At 42.8% G+C, this 18,356-nt stretch overlaps 1 protein-coding gene across 1 annotated transcript in view; it reads right to left on the reverse strand.

Moving 5' to 3' along the window:
• BMP6 (bone morphogenetic protein 6) overlaps nt 1–18,356 on the reverse strand; it is a 160,774-nt gene that overhangs the window by 10,870 nt on the left and 131,548 nt on the right. Inside the window, exons 2-4 of the mRNA XM_036877014.2 lie at nt 16,899–17,091; nt 3,620–3,768; nt 2,742–2,939 (exon numbers count right to left, since the gene is read on the reverse strand). Of these exons, the coding sequence (XP_036732909.2) occupies nt 2,742–2,939; nt 3,620–3,768; nt 16,899–17,091 (540 nt within the window). The remainder of the gene's footprint in view (nt 1–2,741; nt 2,940–3,619; nt 3,769–16,898; nt 17,092–18,356) is intronic.

Raw genomic sequence — 18,356 nt, forward strand, 5'->3', positions numbered from 1 at the left:
CTGCAGGCCAAGTACAGATGTGAGAGCAAACTGGTGGGTGTTGGTGAGGAGGCGGACAAGGCTCTTGGCCTTTTCCTCATCATGGACTGGTCCTGCTGCCTCAGGCATCTGCAGATGCACTCACTTCCAAAAATAGCCCTGTTTTCCCTGCCATGTTTCACCCCGATGACAAGTACTTTGATGAGTTATGTTCTTTCCCCTGATGCAGGACAGTCTGTGGTGGGCTTCTGCTGCTGGTGGTTTCAGTGGAGAAGTATTAATTCCCCAGGAGCACCCTGTGGAAGAAGGGGGGCAGCAGAGGCAAAGCAATCTCTTACTACAACCTTCCAGAAGATTTACAAGGCAAAAGTCCTGCCTGGAGTCACACCAGAGACCACAGCAGCATCTACCTGGTTCCTGAACGCCCAGCAACGTCTGGCCTCATGGCAGAAGGCAGGCATGAACTAGACAGCCCATTTCTCTGGGTAGCAGGACATTTTTCCAGAAATCCCTTCTCTAAAAGCAATCTCTTCCTTGCAGGTCCGCTCCCATTAACGGCAAGGATAAATGAGGGAGAAAAAGCCATATATATAAAGCAGCACTTCAGTGGGTCTACCATGAGCAGTTTCTCAGACCAGCTTGAGAGGGTCTCTGAAGATAGTAGGAGGGAATAAGGATCCTACTTAGTAGTACTTTCTTGGGGTTCTGGGCCTTTAAATAGGTGAGGTGTAGGTGCTTGTTATGAGCTCCCAGATGTTAAAGCACTGGGTTGGGAGGTGGGGGGTGGGAAGACCAAGAATAAGAAGATGTATTTGCATCTTCTTACAAATTTGGTCAACTTTAATATTCATATGCAATTGAAACTTATCAAGTTGGAAAAAAAGAGTTGAAGGGGACTTGGCAAAGAATTGAGTGGCCCTGTGAAAACCCAAATCAGAGACAGCATGTTTTCTCAATTGAAAAAAAAAATTGGCGTGTATATCAGGGGAAAAGGGGGATGTTGAATAAATCAAGCGAAATTTTAACTTTGAAAAGCAATCAACATTTCAAGAGCTGCCTTCGTGTCTGAGGTCCCAGCACCAAATGGCCACAGTTCATTAATGAATTGAAGTCTGTCATTGGCAGACTCTATCATCAGGCCCAAAAGGAAAACACTGAGATTATTAACTCTATTCAGCAAGCTTCCTCTGAAGCAAATGGAAAGCAAACATTTCTTCTTTTTTTTAAACCCAACCCTGACTGCATCTAGTGGTAAACATAGGAACACCCATGCTGTGTGATGCCTCCAGAAAACACCAGGATGACAAGAAGCAAAATATATCACACTGGGTGGTGGATCCTCAAGTTCCACATCCAAGTTACCTGTAAAAGAAATGGCTTATTAAGTCAGAACCTAAAATGAAGACACTTCTTCATGAAGAAAAACTGAGGACTTTGGGAGGTTGCAAGAACATTTTCTGGCCACTAAAGATGACATTTTAAAATAGTCACATGGAAGAATTAATGCATCTTCCACAAGTATTTTACATCCTTTCCGAGGATTCTAACAATAGCCCCGAGAACCTGCTTCCTTCAGTTAGATGCAACTAATCTTTGAATGCTGTTATGAACCAGATCAAATGCTTCTCATATGAGCCCAGCAAATCTACCAAGTATTAATCATCCCCACTTAACAGATAAGTAAACAAGCTGAAATGGATTAGGTTCGTCCAAAGTCAGAGGAGTAACAAGAACAAGACCTTTGCCTGCAAATTCCACAGCAAATCTTCAACTTCATGCTTGATTCCTGGGCTATTAAGTAGTCAGCGAGAACCTGGAGCTTCCAAACACTGGCTTTAGAGTAAGATGGATCTCGTTTGGGTTCAATACTAGCTATGGGAGCTGGGTATCAGGAGGGAACCCCTGCTCCCCCCTCCTTCATGCTTTGAAGAGTGGATTTCCATGCCACTTCCTGAAAGGCATGGCATGGGAGGGAACATTTCTGAAGGACCACTGGACTGACACACAAGCAGTGAGAGCTCTGTCTTCCCTCTTGCGCTTTGAACTACTTGGGGCAAGATGGGACTGACCCCATTCCCTGGCCCCAGGGGTGAGCACATGGCCCCAGCCTGGCTTTCTAGTGAAGTGACCATGAAAGAGACATTCTCTTTCTGAAGTTGGGGTTGCTTTCCTCACTACCACATAGAGATAGTCTTTCTGAGAATGCCACCAAAAAAGGAAAAGAGAAAGAAAGAGAAATTCCCAATCCCATCTGAGCCCACAGATCCAGGAATGCCCAAAGTTAGAACTCCCAGACTTCCCAGTTAAATGAACCAAGGGAATTCATCCCAGAGAGCTGTTTGAGCTGACTGTTCATCCCATCCAGCTAAGAGGTCTGACAAATAAAAGCCAGCTTATACAAATGTACAAAGATTGTTGGCACATCACAACCTCCCAGGTGAAATGCAACTAGAAGAAAACCTAGGTGCTCTCAGGATCTTTATGTGAATGAAAGAAGAGTTGGAGAAATCTTACCAATGGAGTTTCTTGAAGAAACAGACACTCAGGATGTCTGCAGCCTGCAGAATCAATCCTTGGGTAACAAGTGTTCCCCTTTGCTGGCCCTAGGAACCCATCTAGAGAATCAGTGACTGGGACAGGTGCTGGCAGGCCTCTGTATTTGCCATGCAGAATCTGGGCAACATCTGAAGCCATCAGCACATCCTTTGTCCTCACTGAGGCCAAGAGCCCTTTCCAGAAAAACAGGCTCCGCCCAAACCTACCTGAAGCACTGGAGACCCGAGACACATCCTGAGACTGAGTGGAGCGATTGCGACTCTGCTGTCGGCGCCGACCGCTAGCTGACCTCGTGGTGCGCACGTGGACCTCGCTCACTTTGAAGAAGGCCACCATGAAGGGCTGCTTGTCATAAGGTCCGTCTCTGCCCACGAGGCCCACGGCTCGGGGGTTGATGCTGAGTCCTTGAATGCAAACCAAACCACGCCCCTCCTTATTCCATGGGAACATATTCCTGCAGCTACGTGGGTGATCCTGCCCAGCCCCTCAAGTGCTAATCATAAAGACTGAGCATGAGGGGAAGCGTCACACCGTCTCAGACCTCTGATGGCTCCCTTTGGATGTGCAAAACCAAAACAAACCTTCCAAGGTCCCATGAATCATAGCAAGGAGGGCTGTGAAGTCCCAGCCCCTCCCATTTCTGCTTATCTTCTCCCACCACATTCTTTCTTTCTGATCACATACATCCCAACCAGGGAGATGACTTCGCAGAGTGGGCCCACTCTGAGGGCCAGTGAGGGGACCTGAGCTGCTGAGCTCTGATGTTGCAGGAGGGGAGGTGATGGGAAGGGTTCCCTGCTAGCCCAGCAACAGTGCGAATTTGTACTACGCCCCATCTTTGTCTCTATTGCATCTGCTGTGGGAGCTATCCTTGCGTTGCTACTCTTGAACCTTGACCACCTAACTATCCCCAGTTCTTTCAAAGGACACCTGAGGGAAGGGTTTGGTTTTCAAGGGCAGTTATGAGGGACCAGTAAACAAAGTCATCCTGGAGGTGTGGATGGAACTGTAAACCACGGTTCTATCAGCACTGTTGTAAAGGAAATGAATGGAAATGGCCATTTGCACCATGTCAGCAACTCACCGTCTCGAGTCACCACGCTGAGCTGCAGCCCCATGTTGTGCTGGGGGGTCACGACCCACAAGTTGCTGGTGGCTGTGATGTCAAATTCCAGCCAGCCTTCCTCGGAGGCCCACACCACACGCGTGTCCAACAGAAACAGGTCAGAGTCTCTGCAGGAGAGGAAAGGCAGCCAAGTGAGCGGAGCGCCCGCCCTCCTCTCGGCTCACTCTCGCCCCGTCCCGCCTCGGCATGAGGGTAAAATCCACCGGTTACATCAGGCCTACCAGTGCCTGGCACGAGACCGGGTAAGATGTATGCACGATGTAATGTGGGCAGAAAGGATGTACCCCGGGCACATGATCTTGTAGAAATGTGTCTCCTCCCGCACATGGGAGGATCCCTCAGCTTTACCACAAGCCAAGCTACAGCTGCTCACACCTGATGTTTTGGGAATTAGTGTAAATTACATATAAACAGAGTCATATTGTTGCTCATTTTATGGTTAATGAGGGAAAGCAGGGGAGGGGCAGTGAGGAAAAGGATGAAGGAAATACTAAATCCAGATTAACATAAGCATTTACAAAGTGGCGTCTTATTCCTTTTTCTTTTTTCATTCGGACCAGACAATTTTCACATATTCCTGTGAAACAGGGAGAAACAAGAAGCCCCATCATGTTTCTGAGTAATCATGAATTCTTTTAATTAAGGCCTTTGGATGGTCTGTAGGGAGTGTTGTGTGGAGCAGGTAACCAGGGGGGTATGTTGTGAGACTTTAAACTCTCTCCCAGTGCAGCTGTGAGCCACGGCCCTCCACTGGGACTCGCAGGGAATATTTTTATATTTTTTAATTTTCAGCTAGCATGGCCCCAGGAGGTATAGGAAGATGGAATGAGGGTTTCTTCCTGCCCACCCACTGTCACGATTGTGCCATGTTGGGGACAGTCAGCCTCGGGTGTTGCTGACACTCTGAGATGGGCTGACATCCCGGGGCCACCAGCGTGACATGGCCTGGAATCCCCATGGCAGGGAAGGGGGACCCCTTGGCCTCAGAAAGATTCAAACTCCCTGTGCTGGGACTGTCTTGCTGTGATATTTCATAGCATTTCACTGGACACAGTACTAGAATTAAATGCTGAGTGGAAGGTGAGCAAGGCCACACTAATGCTATCCACTTAAATCAGCTGTCCAGCATCTCCATGTACTTCACTCAGTCCTTATAACAGTCCTGAATGCTAGGTGGGGCATTATCCCTGTTTTATAGCTGGGAAAACCGAGCCTCATACATGAGGTCATGGACATGTGGCCACTATCAATGACTAGAGAGGGAGAGAGCTAGTCAGTGAGGAGAGCAAGCGATTCAGAGTTCCATAATGATGTGCTGCCTGTCCAGATTTGGGAGGGACCCACTGGTGGTTGGGAAGGACCACCCTGTGACAAGTAAATGAAACGGATCTCTGTTCCACTGAGTATTTGTGAGGCCAGTGAAACATCTGAGTTAAAAATGTTAGATTTCTCAGAGCAGGAGCAATTTTTCCTGCTCACATGGCTGAACATTCAAAAGAAACTCTATTGTCCTCTTTTCCAAGCTCAAAACAGTAGGTCCAGCTAAAAGTAGTTTACTCAGCTGCTAGACAGAGCCTCGGGGGGCCTAGTTCAGGCTGCCATCTTTAAAGGACTCTCCGACATGTATGTGTCACGCCCCCTGTTGACAAATTACCCCATTACCAAGGTAACTGTGAGCAGGGAGACAGGGGGTGTTCATGGAAAACAGCAAGGGAGGATGAGAGGTCCAAAGCTTTGAAGTTAGGACATAAAAATACATTGATTCTGTTCTGGGAGGTCAGTGAAGACCCTTATCCAGAAATAACACAGACACCATGAACAGCACTGTGGGAAAAGTAGCCCTGGTTCCAGAGGAAGCACAGATACATTCAAGTCCGAGCAGCACCTCTAGGAGGAAGACACAGAGAGATTCCAGGGCATAGGGCCACCCTGCAGAGAGGTGAGTCAACGTATGGAGCTATTGCCGAGGCTCTCATGTCACTATTTACAGAGCTTCAGTGATGCAACTGGCACGTGATTTTTAAGGACTTGTAACAAGGATGCAGAAAATTACAGTCTAAGATATAAGTGCAGTACAGCTGGTAGAAAGAGCTAGAATGCACTTATATTTTTAAAAAGTACGGTATGATAAAGGAATGTGTCTGTTACAAGAGAAAGCAGAGGGGGGTGGAAAGGCCATCATCCAAAAAATAGGAGAGAGAAAGTGGCAAAAAGAGGAGAAAGGCATGGATTAAAGAGGGAGAACATGAATCAAAAACTCAACTTGGGGTAAAGGGAAAGAACATTGATAAGAAGATACGGAAGATATGAACTCTGCAGGGCTACTGGGGGTTCATGGACATGGAGGGCCTCAGTTTCTCTCCTTACTCTGCTCCTAAGTCCTCCTGGGATCCCCAGGAAGTCGTGTTGTTTCCCCGCCATCTCCCTGCTTAAGAGACCTATGGGGTACACAAAGGTGGTCTAACAGCTGAGCCTGGAAAGATAGAAAATCTCTGTGGCTTCCCTGAAATCTAGATGGTTAAATCTAGAATGCTCAGGTCCCTTGGAAGGGAAGTGAGAGAATGGACTTAAGATAATGACTAAAATGAATAGAGGAACAACAATATTTACAGTGTGCTTTCAACATGGAGGCATGTGCCAAGAGCCTGTCCTTAATTCCTTGGGACGTCCAGAGGGGCAGGTCCTATTACTGTGTCTCTTCTACAGCTGAAGGTGTGGAGCCTAGAGTGGTTATGTGCATTGTGGTCACACAGGTAAGTAAGTGTGGTGACCAGAACGTAAAATCAAAGCCCAGGTTCTTAGCACCACATATGTATAAAGCAGAGTCAAGAAAAGTACAGGGCACAGGTTGAAAATACCGAGCAAGGGCTCAGAGTAAGGTAAGAGATCAAAATCTACTGCCCATAAATGCCAATGTCAGCTGGATACAGAAAACATGTTAAAGTATCAAGGGCTGGCGCGGGATGGGAGATCATGAGCAGGTCTTCATGTAAGGATCAGGGTAGGAAGGGTGCAAGGTGCATGCAGAAAGGGATCCGAGGAGGCGGACACCTGCTGGTGGAATCCCAGTGTCCTCCCTGGTCTTGCCCTGCTCTTCCTCCCAAGCCCAACACCCTCTGTCTAGACTGAGAAACACCACTGACATGCACTCACACAACCAGGGGGAGGAACTTTAGAAAAAGAATTACAGCTTGAAGGAATAACTTCACTGGCTCATCTTCAATTCTTCCAACAACTCAGGTATTTAACAAACACTATTATTATGGCAAGTCACTAAAATGGTTTGACCTACATCTGTTTACTTTTCTTCAATGATGCATTGAAGCCTCCTGATTCTGGAAAAGTGTGACCTCGAACCAGGTGCACCTGATTTTGCCACGCAGAAAACAGGGGCTCCTTTATAAATGTCACTTCAGCAGAATTGAGGTCTGTTGTTCCCATAAAAATACAGCATTGCTGCCGGATAAAATATCCTGGCCGCAAGGACCACCTTGACTGGATTATTTGGACCTCCTGCTGAGACAACTGACACACTCAAGTTAATACACCACATGAGAGATTCAATTTGGAATGAATTTACTGCCTATTTTGTTTCATGTAACCCCATGTTTCATGATGAAATGAGCTCCATCCTCAAGGATACAACATTTTTCTCAGTGTTATCCTGCATGAGTTTTTTCCTAGGGGATCAGCCTGGGCAAATGAATGTCTCAACAATTAATAAGCCTAACAAGTTCCTAGAAATTTTTAAAAATTCACCACAGGGCTATTGTTGACTACCAGCAAGCCACTCATAAGACTTGGATAAGTGGGTAGTTTGGGATCGTGCCTATATGGTCCTCCAAGGGGCAGCCAGTACTCCATCAGGCCGAGAGGCAGAAAGCACGAGGGAAAACAGTGGGTCTTTCCCCTCTTGCCCCTGGGAGAAGAGTAGAAGGTATCTAAGCCCCTGGTGGCTTTGGCCTTCCTGACCGGTGGCACCCATTAAGGTCACACTAGCCTAAAGTGCCACTGAGCTTACTGCCAACCATTTTACTAGAAAAATGTTCTTGATAAAGTAGAATTTATGTACCTGAAGCAAGCAGATTTATGAAATGAGTCTGTGCTCTTCTTTATTTCTTTATAACATATTCCTTTGCCATGCATGTGTCTGGACTTAATGGTAAACAGATACAAAACAACATTCATACACTTGTGGACTGACTATGCAATAGGACATTTCAATTTACCAATGGAATGAAAGTGAAAAAAAATCAACCATTTTGGAAAATTAGCAAAGCACAGATTGTTAGTTTTTTTCTTATGTAATGTGTCATATATATAGAATTATGCCTAAACTTTTACCATTAAAAAGATGGACAAGGAATAGGATATTTGAATATAGAGCACTACAAATACAGAGCTACACGGGTTTGAGGAACAAGGGTCAATGAACATTATTATTATGTAACTGGTAAGCCCTCACTAATTTTATGCCACTTGATAATACCCAGTTTTCACTCAAGGACTAGCATGGCATAGGGAGAATGTTTCAAGCACAAAGGCACCTTGCCTCTGGATGGGGTATGTCACCTCCAACAAACCAATGCAAATCACTTTGCTGACCGAATACTAACGTAGCTAGTCCTTTTATATAGTGTTTGCTCTGTGATATATATTTACATATGTTCACTCCTCACACCACTGTAAGAGGTAAATACCATTAACACAATCACAAGTTTACAGAGAGGAAAACCGAGGCACAAAGACGTTAAGTAGCTCACTCACAATCTCACAGAAGCTAAGCACACAGCTGGCATTTGAACCCAGGCAACTTGGCTCGGTGTTGCGCGTGCTCCGGGCCATCATAGCCGTGGTTCCCAGGCTCAGCCTGCGCTGGAATCCCCTGGCTGCTGGCCCACCCCCAGCGGAGCCTGAGAATCTGCATGTCTAACAGGTTCCCAGGTGATGCTGAGGATGCTGGTCTGGGGACTGCACTTTGAGAGCCGCTGGCCTACTGTATACCCCCACTCTTAAAAGAGTAGAATCATCTTCACCTGCTTTTTAGACTTAAGATTCAAAACTTTCTACTCTCAAGATTTCTTGCTCCTCTCCCTAGAAGAGTGCAAAGCAAATGTAGGCTGCTCCACAAGTAAATGTTTGATGGTCGTAGGGATTGGCCTTACCCTCAGGGAGTTAACAAGTTAGACTAGTAATCAGATCACAGGTAAAATCAAGTCCAAAGAAGCAGTCTTATGAGAAGGCTTCCTTCTATGTGTCCAAGACAGGGAGAGAGAAGGAAGTCAGAAAATTACTTTGTATAAATCATGGCTACCTAACCTGTCCTCTTTGGCCACATAAACAGAATAATGTTTCCCTACACTGAACTATACATTCCAACGTGCCCCACTGATCAAGCACAGATCTGATGAGGAGTTCTGCTGTCTGCCAAATATGTTACGTGCAAATATTACACGTTTTAGCTCTTATTACCAATCCCACATTTCTGTATCCTTGTCCAATATGGGGAAATAGAACACTAAAACAAAACTTAATTTTTGTGATTTAAAAAAAAAAGATGTTTCACGTAGTTGTCTTAACCACTACCATGGTCTGTGTCCCAAAGAACTGGACCTCCTGCTAAGGAGAAGCATACAACCAAAGCAACCTGTTTCTGGAAACAAATACTATGGAAAGCATAGTTTCCAGGAATAAAAACCTATTTTCTTTTCTCTTCCATTTTTACCAAGTTGATAAGCAGTTCCCAAAGAACAGTTTCTCTTGCCTACCACTCCTTCACCCCCCCACTCCCCCAAATTTAGCATTCATATGAATGTACACAATTCTTTATAACTTTTAATTCTTCTCTGTAACATTCTCTTTTTTCTCTACTGTGCCTTTGCAAAGAACGGAATATAGACTGAAGAATAAGGTTTGATTGCTTCTTGAGTCTTTTTAAAAAATTTCATGTACTTCACTATAGGTATAAGAAATATGAACATATGCCCTTGACTAGGAAGACAAAACTAACTAGTTACATAACCTGAGCTGCAGGTCAACTGTATTACTACTTTTCCAGGGGCAAAGGAACAAATACAGAAAAGTTCAATGCCTGAGACCCACACAGAGTGCCAGAGATAATCAAGTCAACAGTAAGATTTCAGTCCCTGAGGATTATACCCGTGAAAGCCAGATACACAAAGAAAAACAGGTGTGGCTGGGCATGGCGATAAAAGGCTTTGATTTTCCTCAGCCCAAACTACAATAGGGTTCTTCCATCCTGGCTTTCTCAAATTTGCCCTTCTCTTCAAAAGAGAAAACAGTCTCAGGTATCTCACTTTTATCTCAGTGAAGATAAAAGTTCAAGTCATTTCATTTCAGCAGGCAGCACTGAAATCCAACAAAATTCATAAAGCACTTGGTCTAGAAGAATCACTCTAAAAAGAACTAGCAATTTCCAAACAAACCAAAAAAGAATCATTCTGTAAGAAATGCTTTTCTAAGAAAACTGCTCTCCTAGATCCTGAAATGACATTAACCACTGGGCTCAGGTCTTGTTTCCAGCACCACACCATTTAGTTAATAAATAAAACATCAACATTTGTGGGACCTCATAAAGATTTTGAAATTAAAATACTACATTTCAGAGACATATGCTTCTGGCTATGATGTGTTAAACTAACACTCCCACTAAGAACAACTGAAAAAACAAACCTGTTTGAAGTCATCTTAGAGCAACCAAGACAGGCAACACTTGATGGGTCAAGATCTCAGAGCAAAGGGAAATACTTTGAGGTGAGCACTCTATTTGCTGTTGCCTTTTCATGTCAGGGCATTTGTTAATTCCTAGCATGATGCATAGATGCCAAAGAGAAAGGAGCAATAGCCTAGAGTTTAGAGCAATATCACTGGCTAGGGACAAAAACTGGAAGTTCAGGAAGCTAGGACGTAAGGGGCTTAGGTCCCAAAGGAAAGGGAATGCATAGAAGTGAGCTCATAAAAGTGATCTCATAGAAGTTTGGCTTTACTTCCTCTAGAACCTTGGCTCTTTAAACCCTGGCTGCCTTGAACTCCAGTATTGCCATGTGAGATTTGCCAAATATTCATAAGTATATGCATGAGGTAAGAAGCTGAGAAAACAAGCAGAAATAAACTGCTTAGAGGTTAAAAAACAAAGCAGAATTTGTGGCAGACTCTCAATTCTGGGCAATTAAAAATTAATGTTCAGAGACCACCAAGGAAGAGGGTTTCTGGTAAACATCATAGACATTCTGAGGCCTCTAAAGGACTAAACTTTAGGAGAAAGGGAAAGCCAGAAACAAATAGGCCTTAACAAATCCTGAAACCCAGCCTCAACTGGAACAAAAGAACAAAGTAATCTCCCTGTATTTTGTGTGCCTTGCAGAAGAAAATGAAATCCAGTCTGGAAGGAGATAATAGTATTTAGAACCACTTTTCATAAATAATGTCCAGAACTTAGTAAAAAAAAAAAAAAGTATCAGGCATCCCAAGAAATAAAACCAAATGAGGAAAAAATCAAGGGAACAAACAGATGATGGAAATAGACCGATAGGTGATCCAGATAATAGGGATATCAGACATGATCTTTGAATGTAGTTTATATACAAAGGGTAATAAACTGCTAGTTGGGCTTGTTCCAGGGAAGTAGGTTGGTTTAACATTTGAAAATTATTTAATGTAGTATATCACATTAACACTGTAAGGAGAAAAATCATATAATCATCCCCTAAAATTCAAAACAAATGTTTGATGAAATTCCACACCAATTTCTAATTTTAAAAATCTCTCAGCAAACTAGGAATAAAGGAAGACTTCCTTAATCTGATAAAGAGCATCTACAAAAACATTCATAGCAAACATCATTCTTACTGGTGAAATATTAAAAATATTTCCCCCTTTTGAATTAGAAATCTGAGGGATTTCCAATCTGAGATTAGAAATCTGACAGAAATCTGAATGGAATACAATATTGTACTGGATGTCCAACCAGCACAATAAAGCAAACAAACAAAAATATAAGAATTACAAAGGAAGAAATAAAACTGATATTTATAGTGACATGATTGTAGAAATTCCAAAATTTTGCACAGAAAAATTAGAATGTGAATTTGCAAGGTTACTGGATATACAAGCAATACACAAAAGTCAATTGTATTTCTATATGTGAGCAAAAAACAATTAGACACTGAACTTTTTTAAAGTGAATAATATCATTTATCAGAATATTAAATGCTTCAATACCTGAAATAATTCTAGTGAAAATATTCAAGACTCAAGATTCTACAAAATATTAGAGAAATTAAAGAAAGCCTAAGTGAATACCATATTCTTGGATTGGAATAACCAATGTTAGTATGAGTCAATTTTCCCCAAATTGAACTCTAGAGTTAGTGCAATTCCAATTAGAAGTCCGGAAAGTTTCTTTTGTGAAAACGGAAATGCCAATTTTACGATTTATATGGGAATTCAAAGGGCAATATCTGAAAAAGTCCCAAAGAATATAGAGAGCATACACACCAGATATCAAGCCTTCTTATAAAAATAGAAGCATTAAGAGGAAAATATTGGTGCAAGATGAGAAAAATTCCACCAATGGAACAGAATAAATGTCTCAGAAACAGAACTACACATACACAGTCACCTACCTGATTTATAAAAAGATGCCACTGAAGTGCATGGAAAATGCATAGTATTTCCAATAATTGGTACTGGGTCAATTAGGTTTTCTATTTTTACACAGCTACCTCAGTAACTCACGTATGATCGCAGATATCTGCTACTGTGGTTCGTTCATTCTGCTGAGCTAAACACTTCATATCACACTTGGGCATCTGACCATAACTCAAACATGTCCAAACCTCAGCTCATCCCCACTCTCCTTCCCTAAGTTATTTCTGTGTTCTTTATCTCTGCAAATGGTTCAAAGTAGCATATCAAACTAAAAATTCTGGAAAAATGTGTTTTTGACCTTCAACAGTTTTTTTCCCTCCAGAACAATTAAAATAGGTCAGGATTTGTGAACTATGTAAAAAATTTTAGTTTAAGCAATAATTCAGGCTGAGATAGTTCCCAGGGACTCCGCTGGCATGGCTTCTCGGTAGCCTAAGGAAATCTTCCTCACTTTTGAGAATCAGCTCTAATGCAGCATTGCCCTGTTCCCTTGATTCAGAGATGCATTTCTTCACATCCTAAGGATTCTGAAGTTAGGATGAAACAGGTGAACCAAACGTAAAACAAAATACACACACAACAGTTCGCCTGTTTCCCAAGAAAGGGATAAGTTGTGATACTGCTTATACCAGAGGAACTGAATTTTAAATTTTGGGTAATTCTCACTTTGTCTTCCAAAAGACTGCACCATGATAGAACATGGAAAAGAAAAGCTATCACATACACAGAAGATAGACTATCACTGCCAAGCAATACAATTGCCGAAACATGTAGAGACATGGAAAATAGAATGTAGAATTTCAAAACTAGCAGAGGCAAGTGTGGCCAATTATGTACCGAACAGGACTATCTTCAGACCCTGAAAAAGTTTCTGGTTGGCTTTCAAGAGATGATACCTGCCTTTGACTTCTATATAAAATTCACTTAAGAATAGTAAAAGTATATCTTTAATCAAATAAATGTAGCTGAAAATGACGTTCTTTAAAGGCCTCAAAAATCACACTACTAATCTCAAAGTGCTATAAAAGTGAAGGTCACGAGGGCATGTAATGAAAAGCACCATCCTGCTATACATCAATATGAAAAAGTTGAAAGTTTTTCAGAGCAGCCTTTACACTCCAAGTATGAAGAAGCTTAGAGTGTGTGAGATGTGGAAGAAAATGGTAAAGTAAATGGACAAATATATACTACTGTGAATACGTACAAATGCTTTCAAATAGATGTATTATAGTCTTCCTTCACTCCACACCCCTCCTCTAGAAAAGCTGCTAATAGATCAACAAAGGTCTGCAAAGCAGACAAAGGTCTGGAAACAAAGACACATTCTTTTTCAGATATTGCCCTTTGAATTCCCATATAAATCGTAAAATTGGCATTTCCGTTTCCACAGAAGAAACAAAGGTCTGGAAGGACTGTAGGAAGTCCTTGAAAGTCCAAGTTCCAGGGCCTGAATTTTTACAGACACATTCTTACCCCCCATAGAATGGTCTCATTTGACACCCAAACAGAAGCATTCTTGGGATGTTTGCATCAAAGCTAAGGAGGTGGAGATGTGGGGCACGCCACAAGGGCCTTACCTAACTCTTTCTGGCACTTCACCTTTATCTCGGGACTGTCCCCAGGTCCTCAGGGTGGCTTTTGGAAAGCATGGCAGACAAGAGTTCAGGCATAAATGGGACTTGGCAAAATCCGTATGTGCCACAGCTCATGCTCATGCTCTGCTTATCTGATGGGTCATGGCTAAGCCCTGAATAGATGAGGTCTTTTCCAAACTCTTACATACTATATAAATGCCAGTTTTTACCAAGGTCATCATAAAAACATAATGACTTAGAACACCAGATATTAACACCAAACTCATCTTAAAATTTAAACACTGTACCTTACCATGAAGTAAAAAAAAAATTCTTTTAAGTGCAAAGGGGCAGCCTGTGCTACTATGACTTAACTATGGACACTGTTGGGTTGCGGATACCTCTCTACTGTATGGGTTGCTCCAGATCTTTTTAGGGCTCAGATTCTATCTCAGGGCTTATTCTCAGGTTTTGAATAAAGTATCAAATTCAAAGCACCATCTACTCAAGGAGTCACTTTTTCGAACTTACCACGTCCAGTGATTTCTTATCAGTCAGAGGAATATGTTTCTGCAGAGTTCACAGCAATGGCTTATCTTCCAAGAATCTTTTCTGACCCTCCCTAGGCCAGGCCTCCTAGCTGCCTTTAGTATCAGGAGGCCAGGCATACAACTGCTTCGGCCTCAGCTGAGGGTATGACTCAGCATCGAAAAACCTGCCTTTTTTCTTTTTCCTTTTTCAAGAAAGCCAACTATTTTGCAACACAAACATTGGTTAAATTAAGTTAACCCATCAAAAGTACAAATTTCACTTAAACACAGATTAGACAAACAAGTTTTTTTCACAAGTCTGGAGAATCATTTTCAGCCAGGACGCCCCAAGACGGTGCAGATGGGGAGAGCAAACCTTCCCCAGAAGGAGTCCTGCAGTTCACCCTGGAGGCCGCTGGGAGAACATCAGGAGACCGCAGGAGGCCTGGGCTCCTGGCCCACTGATAAGGAAAGAGAATCTCCTGGCCAACCTGGAACCCTTCAAAAGCACAAAAGTCTCCCAATTCTCCCAGTATTTCCCCTTTCCTAAGCACACACAAATTAAACACATTCAATCGTCAGATACTCCCATCCTAGAAGGCAGAGAAATTACAACTCTGCTTTGACAGAGAGTCATCAAAGGTTGGGACTGTTTGGGATTTTGTTTTCCAAACGCACTGCTGGCCTCGAGGAAGTATGACACCACCATCTTAAGCACAAGGCAGCTGTTCATTTTTGGCTGGAGTTCAATATAAACCTTGCAAATGGTCTGCTAGCTCTCTCTTTGTCTAAGTCATAATTTTGAAAAATTCCATAGTCACGAAACTCCCAATCTAGTGTTTCACTATAAAGCTTTTCCTGCAGAACAGAGAAAACCATGTATTCCAAACAAATGTCTGAGTAGGTTATTTCCATCAGAGAAATACAATGGGACAAACAGTTAGGCAGACTGGAAATCCATTTCTAAAGCGATTCCAAAGAATCAATGAAGACCAATTCTCTCTGAAATACTGAAAGATGAAAATGTAGCAACAAATAATTTATTTCTCAAAAGAGGCCCTGAACAGTTAAGTCATTGAATATACTTTTATTTAGCAGTGAAAATCAGACATCAGAAAACTTCCCTCTCGTTCTGAATCTTTTGTGTATAAAGATACCACAATGGCTATATTTTACTTATCATTTAACTATCCCAGCTAAGAATTCACATACAGACACCAGATTATGTTCAACACCATGACATGTCCCTAAAGCTTGACAAGTGCCTCTCCTTCTCAATTTCCCTCATTACAGATTCAAACATGCATAAGAATCAGATGTTGGCAGTGCTCTCAAAATAAACCTTGATGGGTCAAGTTAACATTTGTTATTATTTTAATGTGCATATTTATGACAGACCCACACACAAATCTGTAACTTCAGGAGATACCAAAGTCATTCCTAAACCTTTGAACATTCTTGGGAAGTCAATAGACTTCCAAGACCAAAAGCAGAATCCAGACGTAGTTCATAAAACCAAAGCTGGCAGAACCCTTACAGAGTCTGTAAATGTGGGGTTCTGTCCCCCTCTGTAGTCTCGTTTTCTCTTCATATTTACCATATAATTGTGGGGCTGTCACTCCACATGCTGAGTTTCTATCTCCTGCCCACTGAGAACCATGCAGCAATCTTCATCTACTCAGGCATCAGGACCCCATTCTCACCCACCTACTAATGACCCCTAAGTACTTAGCAAAATTCAAGGTCATTGGCTTGTCTACTGTGTGCTATAGGATTGAACTAACTGCATAATAGTTCATCCCTTAGCTCTTCTTATCCTCCAAAAGTCACTCCTGGCAAGTCTTGCTTTGTTGCTGGGGAGCCTCAAGAACATACTCCCTTATAGTTCTTTTGTAAAACAGTCTGGCCTCATTTCAGGAAACAAGAACAATACAGATGTGGGTGGAAAAAAGTCTTTAGTTTCCTTGACCCAGATGATTCAAGTACATTCGAGACACACACACTCACTCAAAAATATATCATGTATAGGATATCTACATATATATGTGTGTGTATGTTATTATATGCACAAATACATAGCCTTCCATTCACTTGAAATTAGTATCATTTGTTAGCATCCTACATCATTGTCACGTGTGAATTTATTTCAGCCACCCTCAGCTCTCAGAGCAGGTGCTAAACAATAGCTGGAAACATCACCAACAAATCTTATGTTCTCTATCATGAAGGATGCTTAGTCAATACCATTCACTGGCTTGCTTAGGAAGTTAGAAAATCATTCACGTAATAGCAAAACATTTTCTTGCTGGCTGAGCACTACCACTGAGAACACATCACTACTCAGGCTCGTGTGCTGCCCCCTGAACCCCAGATCACCTTCCACACACATCGTCAGGGTTGTATGATGCCGGATGAAACATGGGGACCAGCCCCACCCTTTTGGGGTTCCTTGAGCCTTCATACCTGTGCTGATGCTCCTGCAAGACTTGATAAATGCTGATAAGAAAAGTTTGGTTTTTAAAACTCCCCACAACACAGTCCTTGTAGATGCGGAATTCTGCAGCCGTCACCGCCTCACCCTCAGGAATCTGGGATAAGTTGAACTTGAACTCTTTGTGGTGCCGCTGGCGCGGGGCGAGCTCCTTGTCGTACTCCACTATAGGATCAAACAAGAGAGAGTGAGAGCTATTGTTACTTGACTAAGTGCCACAGCCTCACCTCAAGAAAGCTTCCCCGCTGTGAGTCCTAAATGGATTACTGGGAGGTTGGGGGGCAGGGTGGACAGAACCCCTGGCTAGGCTGTCAGACAGGCTGAGATTAAAATCCTTCATTTTACCCAAGGCTTAAATAAAATTATTAGATTTTATTTAAATACTTTAAGTACTTAATGTAACAAAGTTGCATGAAAGCAAGTTCAACTCTCGGCTTCAGGTTTCCTCGTCTGCAAGAACAGGGGGGACATGACCTCACAGGGAAGTTGTGGAAATTATAGAAGCAGTGATCAAGAACGCGCCTGGCGCTCCCGGCCCCTGGGCGCTCCTCCCGGCCCCTGGGCCTTCCGCAGCGCTGGCCTCTCAGGTCGGTTCTCCTCTCACCAGCAAGGAGTTGGTGTGACCCAGGGAAGCCCTGAGTTGACCACTGGTGGGGGTCGCATGGTGGGAGAAGGGAGAGAGTGGTGCATTTTGCCTGGGCCTGAAGCTTGAAGGGTCTTCAGATTTTGCCTGCTGTTCAGGCTGGAGTCTGGGGCAAAGCTTCGTAGGAATTGGTACTCTAACTAAAGCCCATTGCCCTCCCTCTACTGGGAGAAGCGGAGGCCTGAAGGCCCTCTGAGCTATAGAGCAGAAGTCTCCAGTTAATCTATGTGTAGAACCCACATGTGAGAACAGAGATTCGGAAGTATGTCAGCAACCATATCACCTGCTATTTTCTAATGCATTTTTTGAAAAACTGGGAAAAAGATTGAGTCTAATAGGTTTTTTGTTGTTGTTGTCTTTTATGAAATCTTTTCCCTGCAATGAAGACAAATTATGGAAAACTGCAACTACTGATTATCATTTTTCAGAGTCAGATTTTAGACATCTATACAAAGTCCTGTGCAAGAGAAGCAGTATCAACCTCAGATGTTGAAGTCATAATCATCGTACAAGAGAAAAAGGTGTGATCTACTTCCCACCATAAATCCTTGACTCTTTTCCCCAGAGTTTGGACATGGTTCTGCCCTGCTGTTCCTGTTAGTTTTTCCTTATCGGCAACCACAGTGAAATCTCATGTGCAAATTAATCCTTTACGGCAGAGTTTTCCCAGGGCTTGTGGGTAGGAAAAAAAAAATCAAATTATTTGCCACCTTCAACAGCCCACTCTCTTATCTCATATGTGTTGTTCTCCATAATCACCAGAGAAAAGCTTTGGAGATTTAATTTC

This window comes from Manis pentadactyla, chromosome 16, assembly GCF_030020395.1.
Source record: "Manis pentadactyla isolate mManPen7 chromosome 16, mManPen7.hap1, whole genome shotgun sequence".
NCBI lineage: Eukaryota > Metazoa > Chordata > Mammalia > Pholidota > Manidae > Manis > Manis pentadactyla.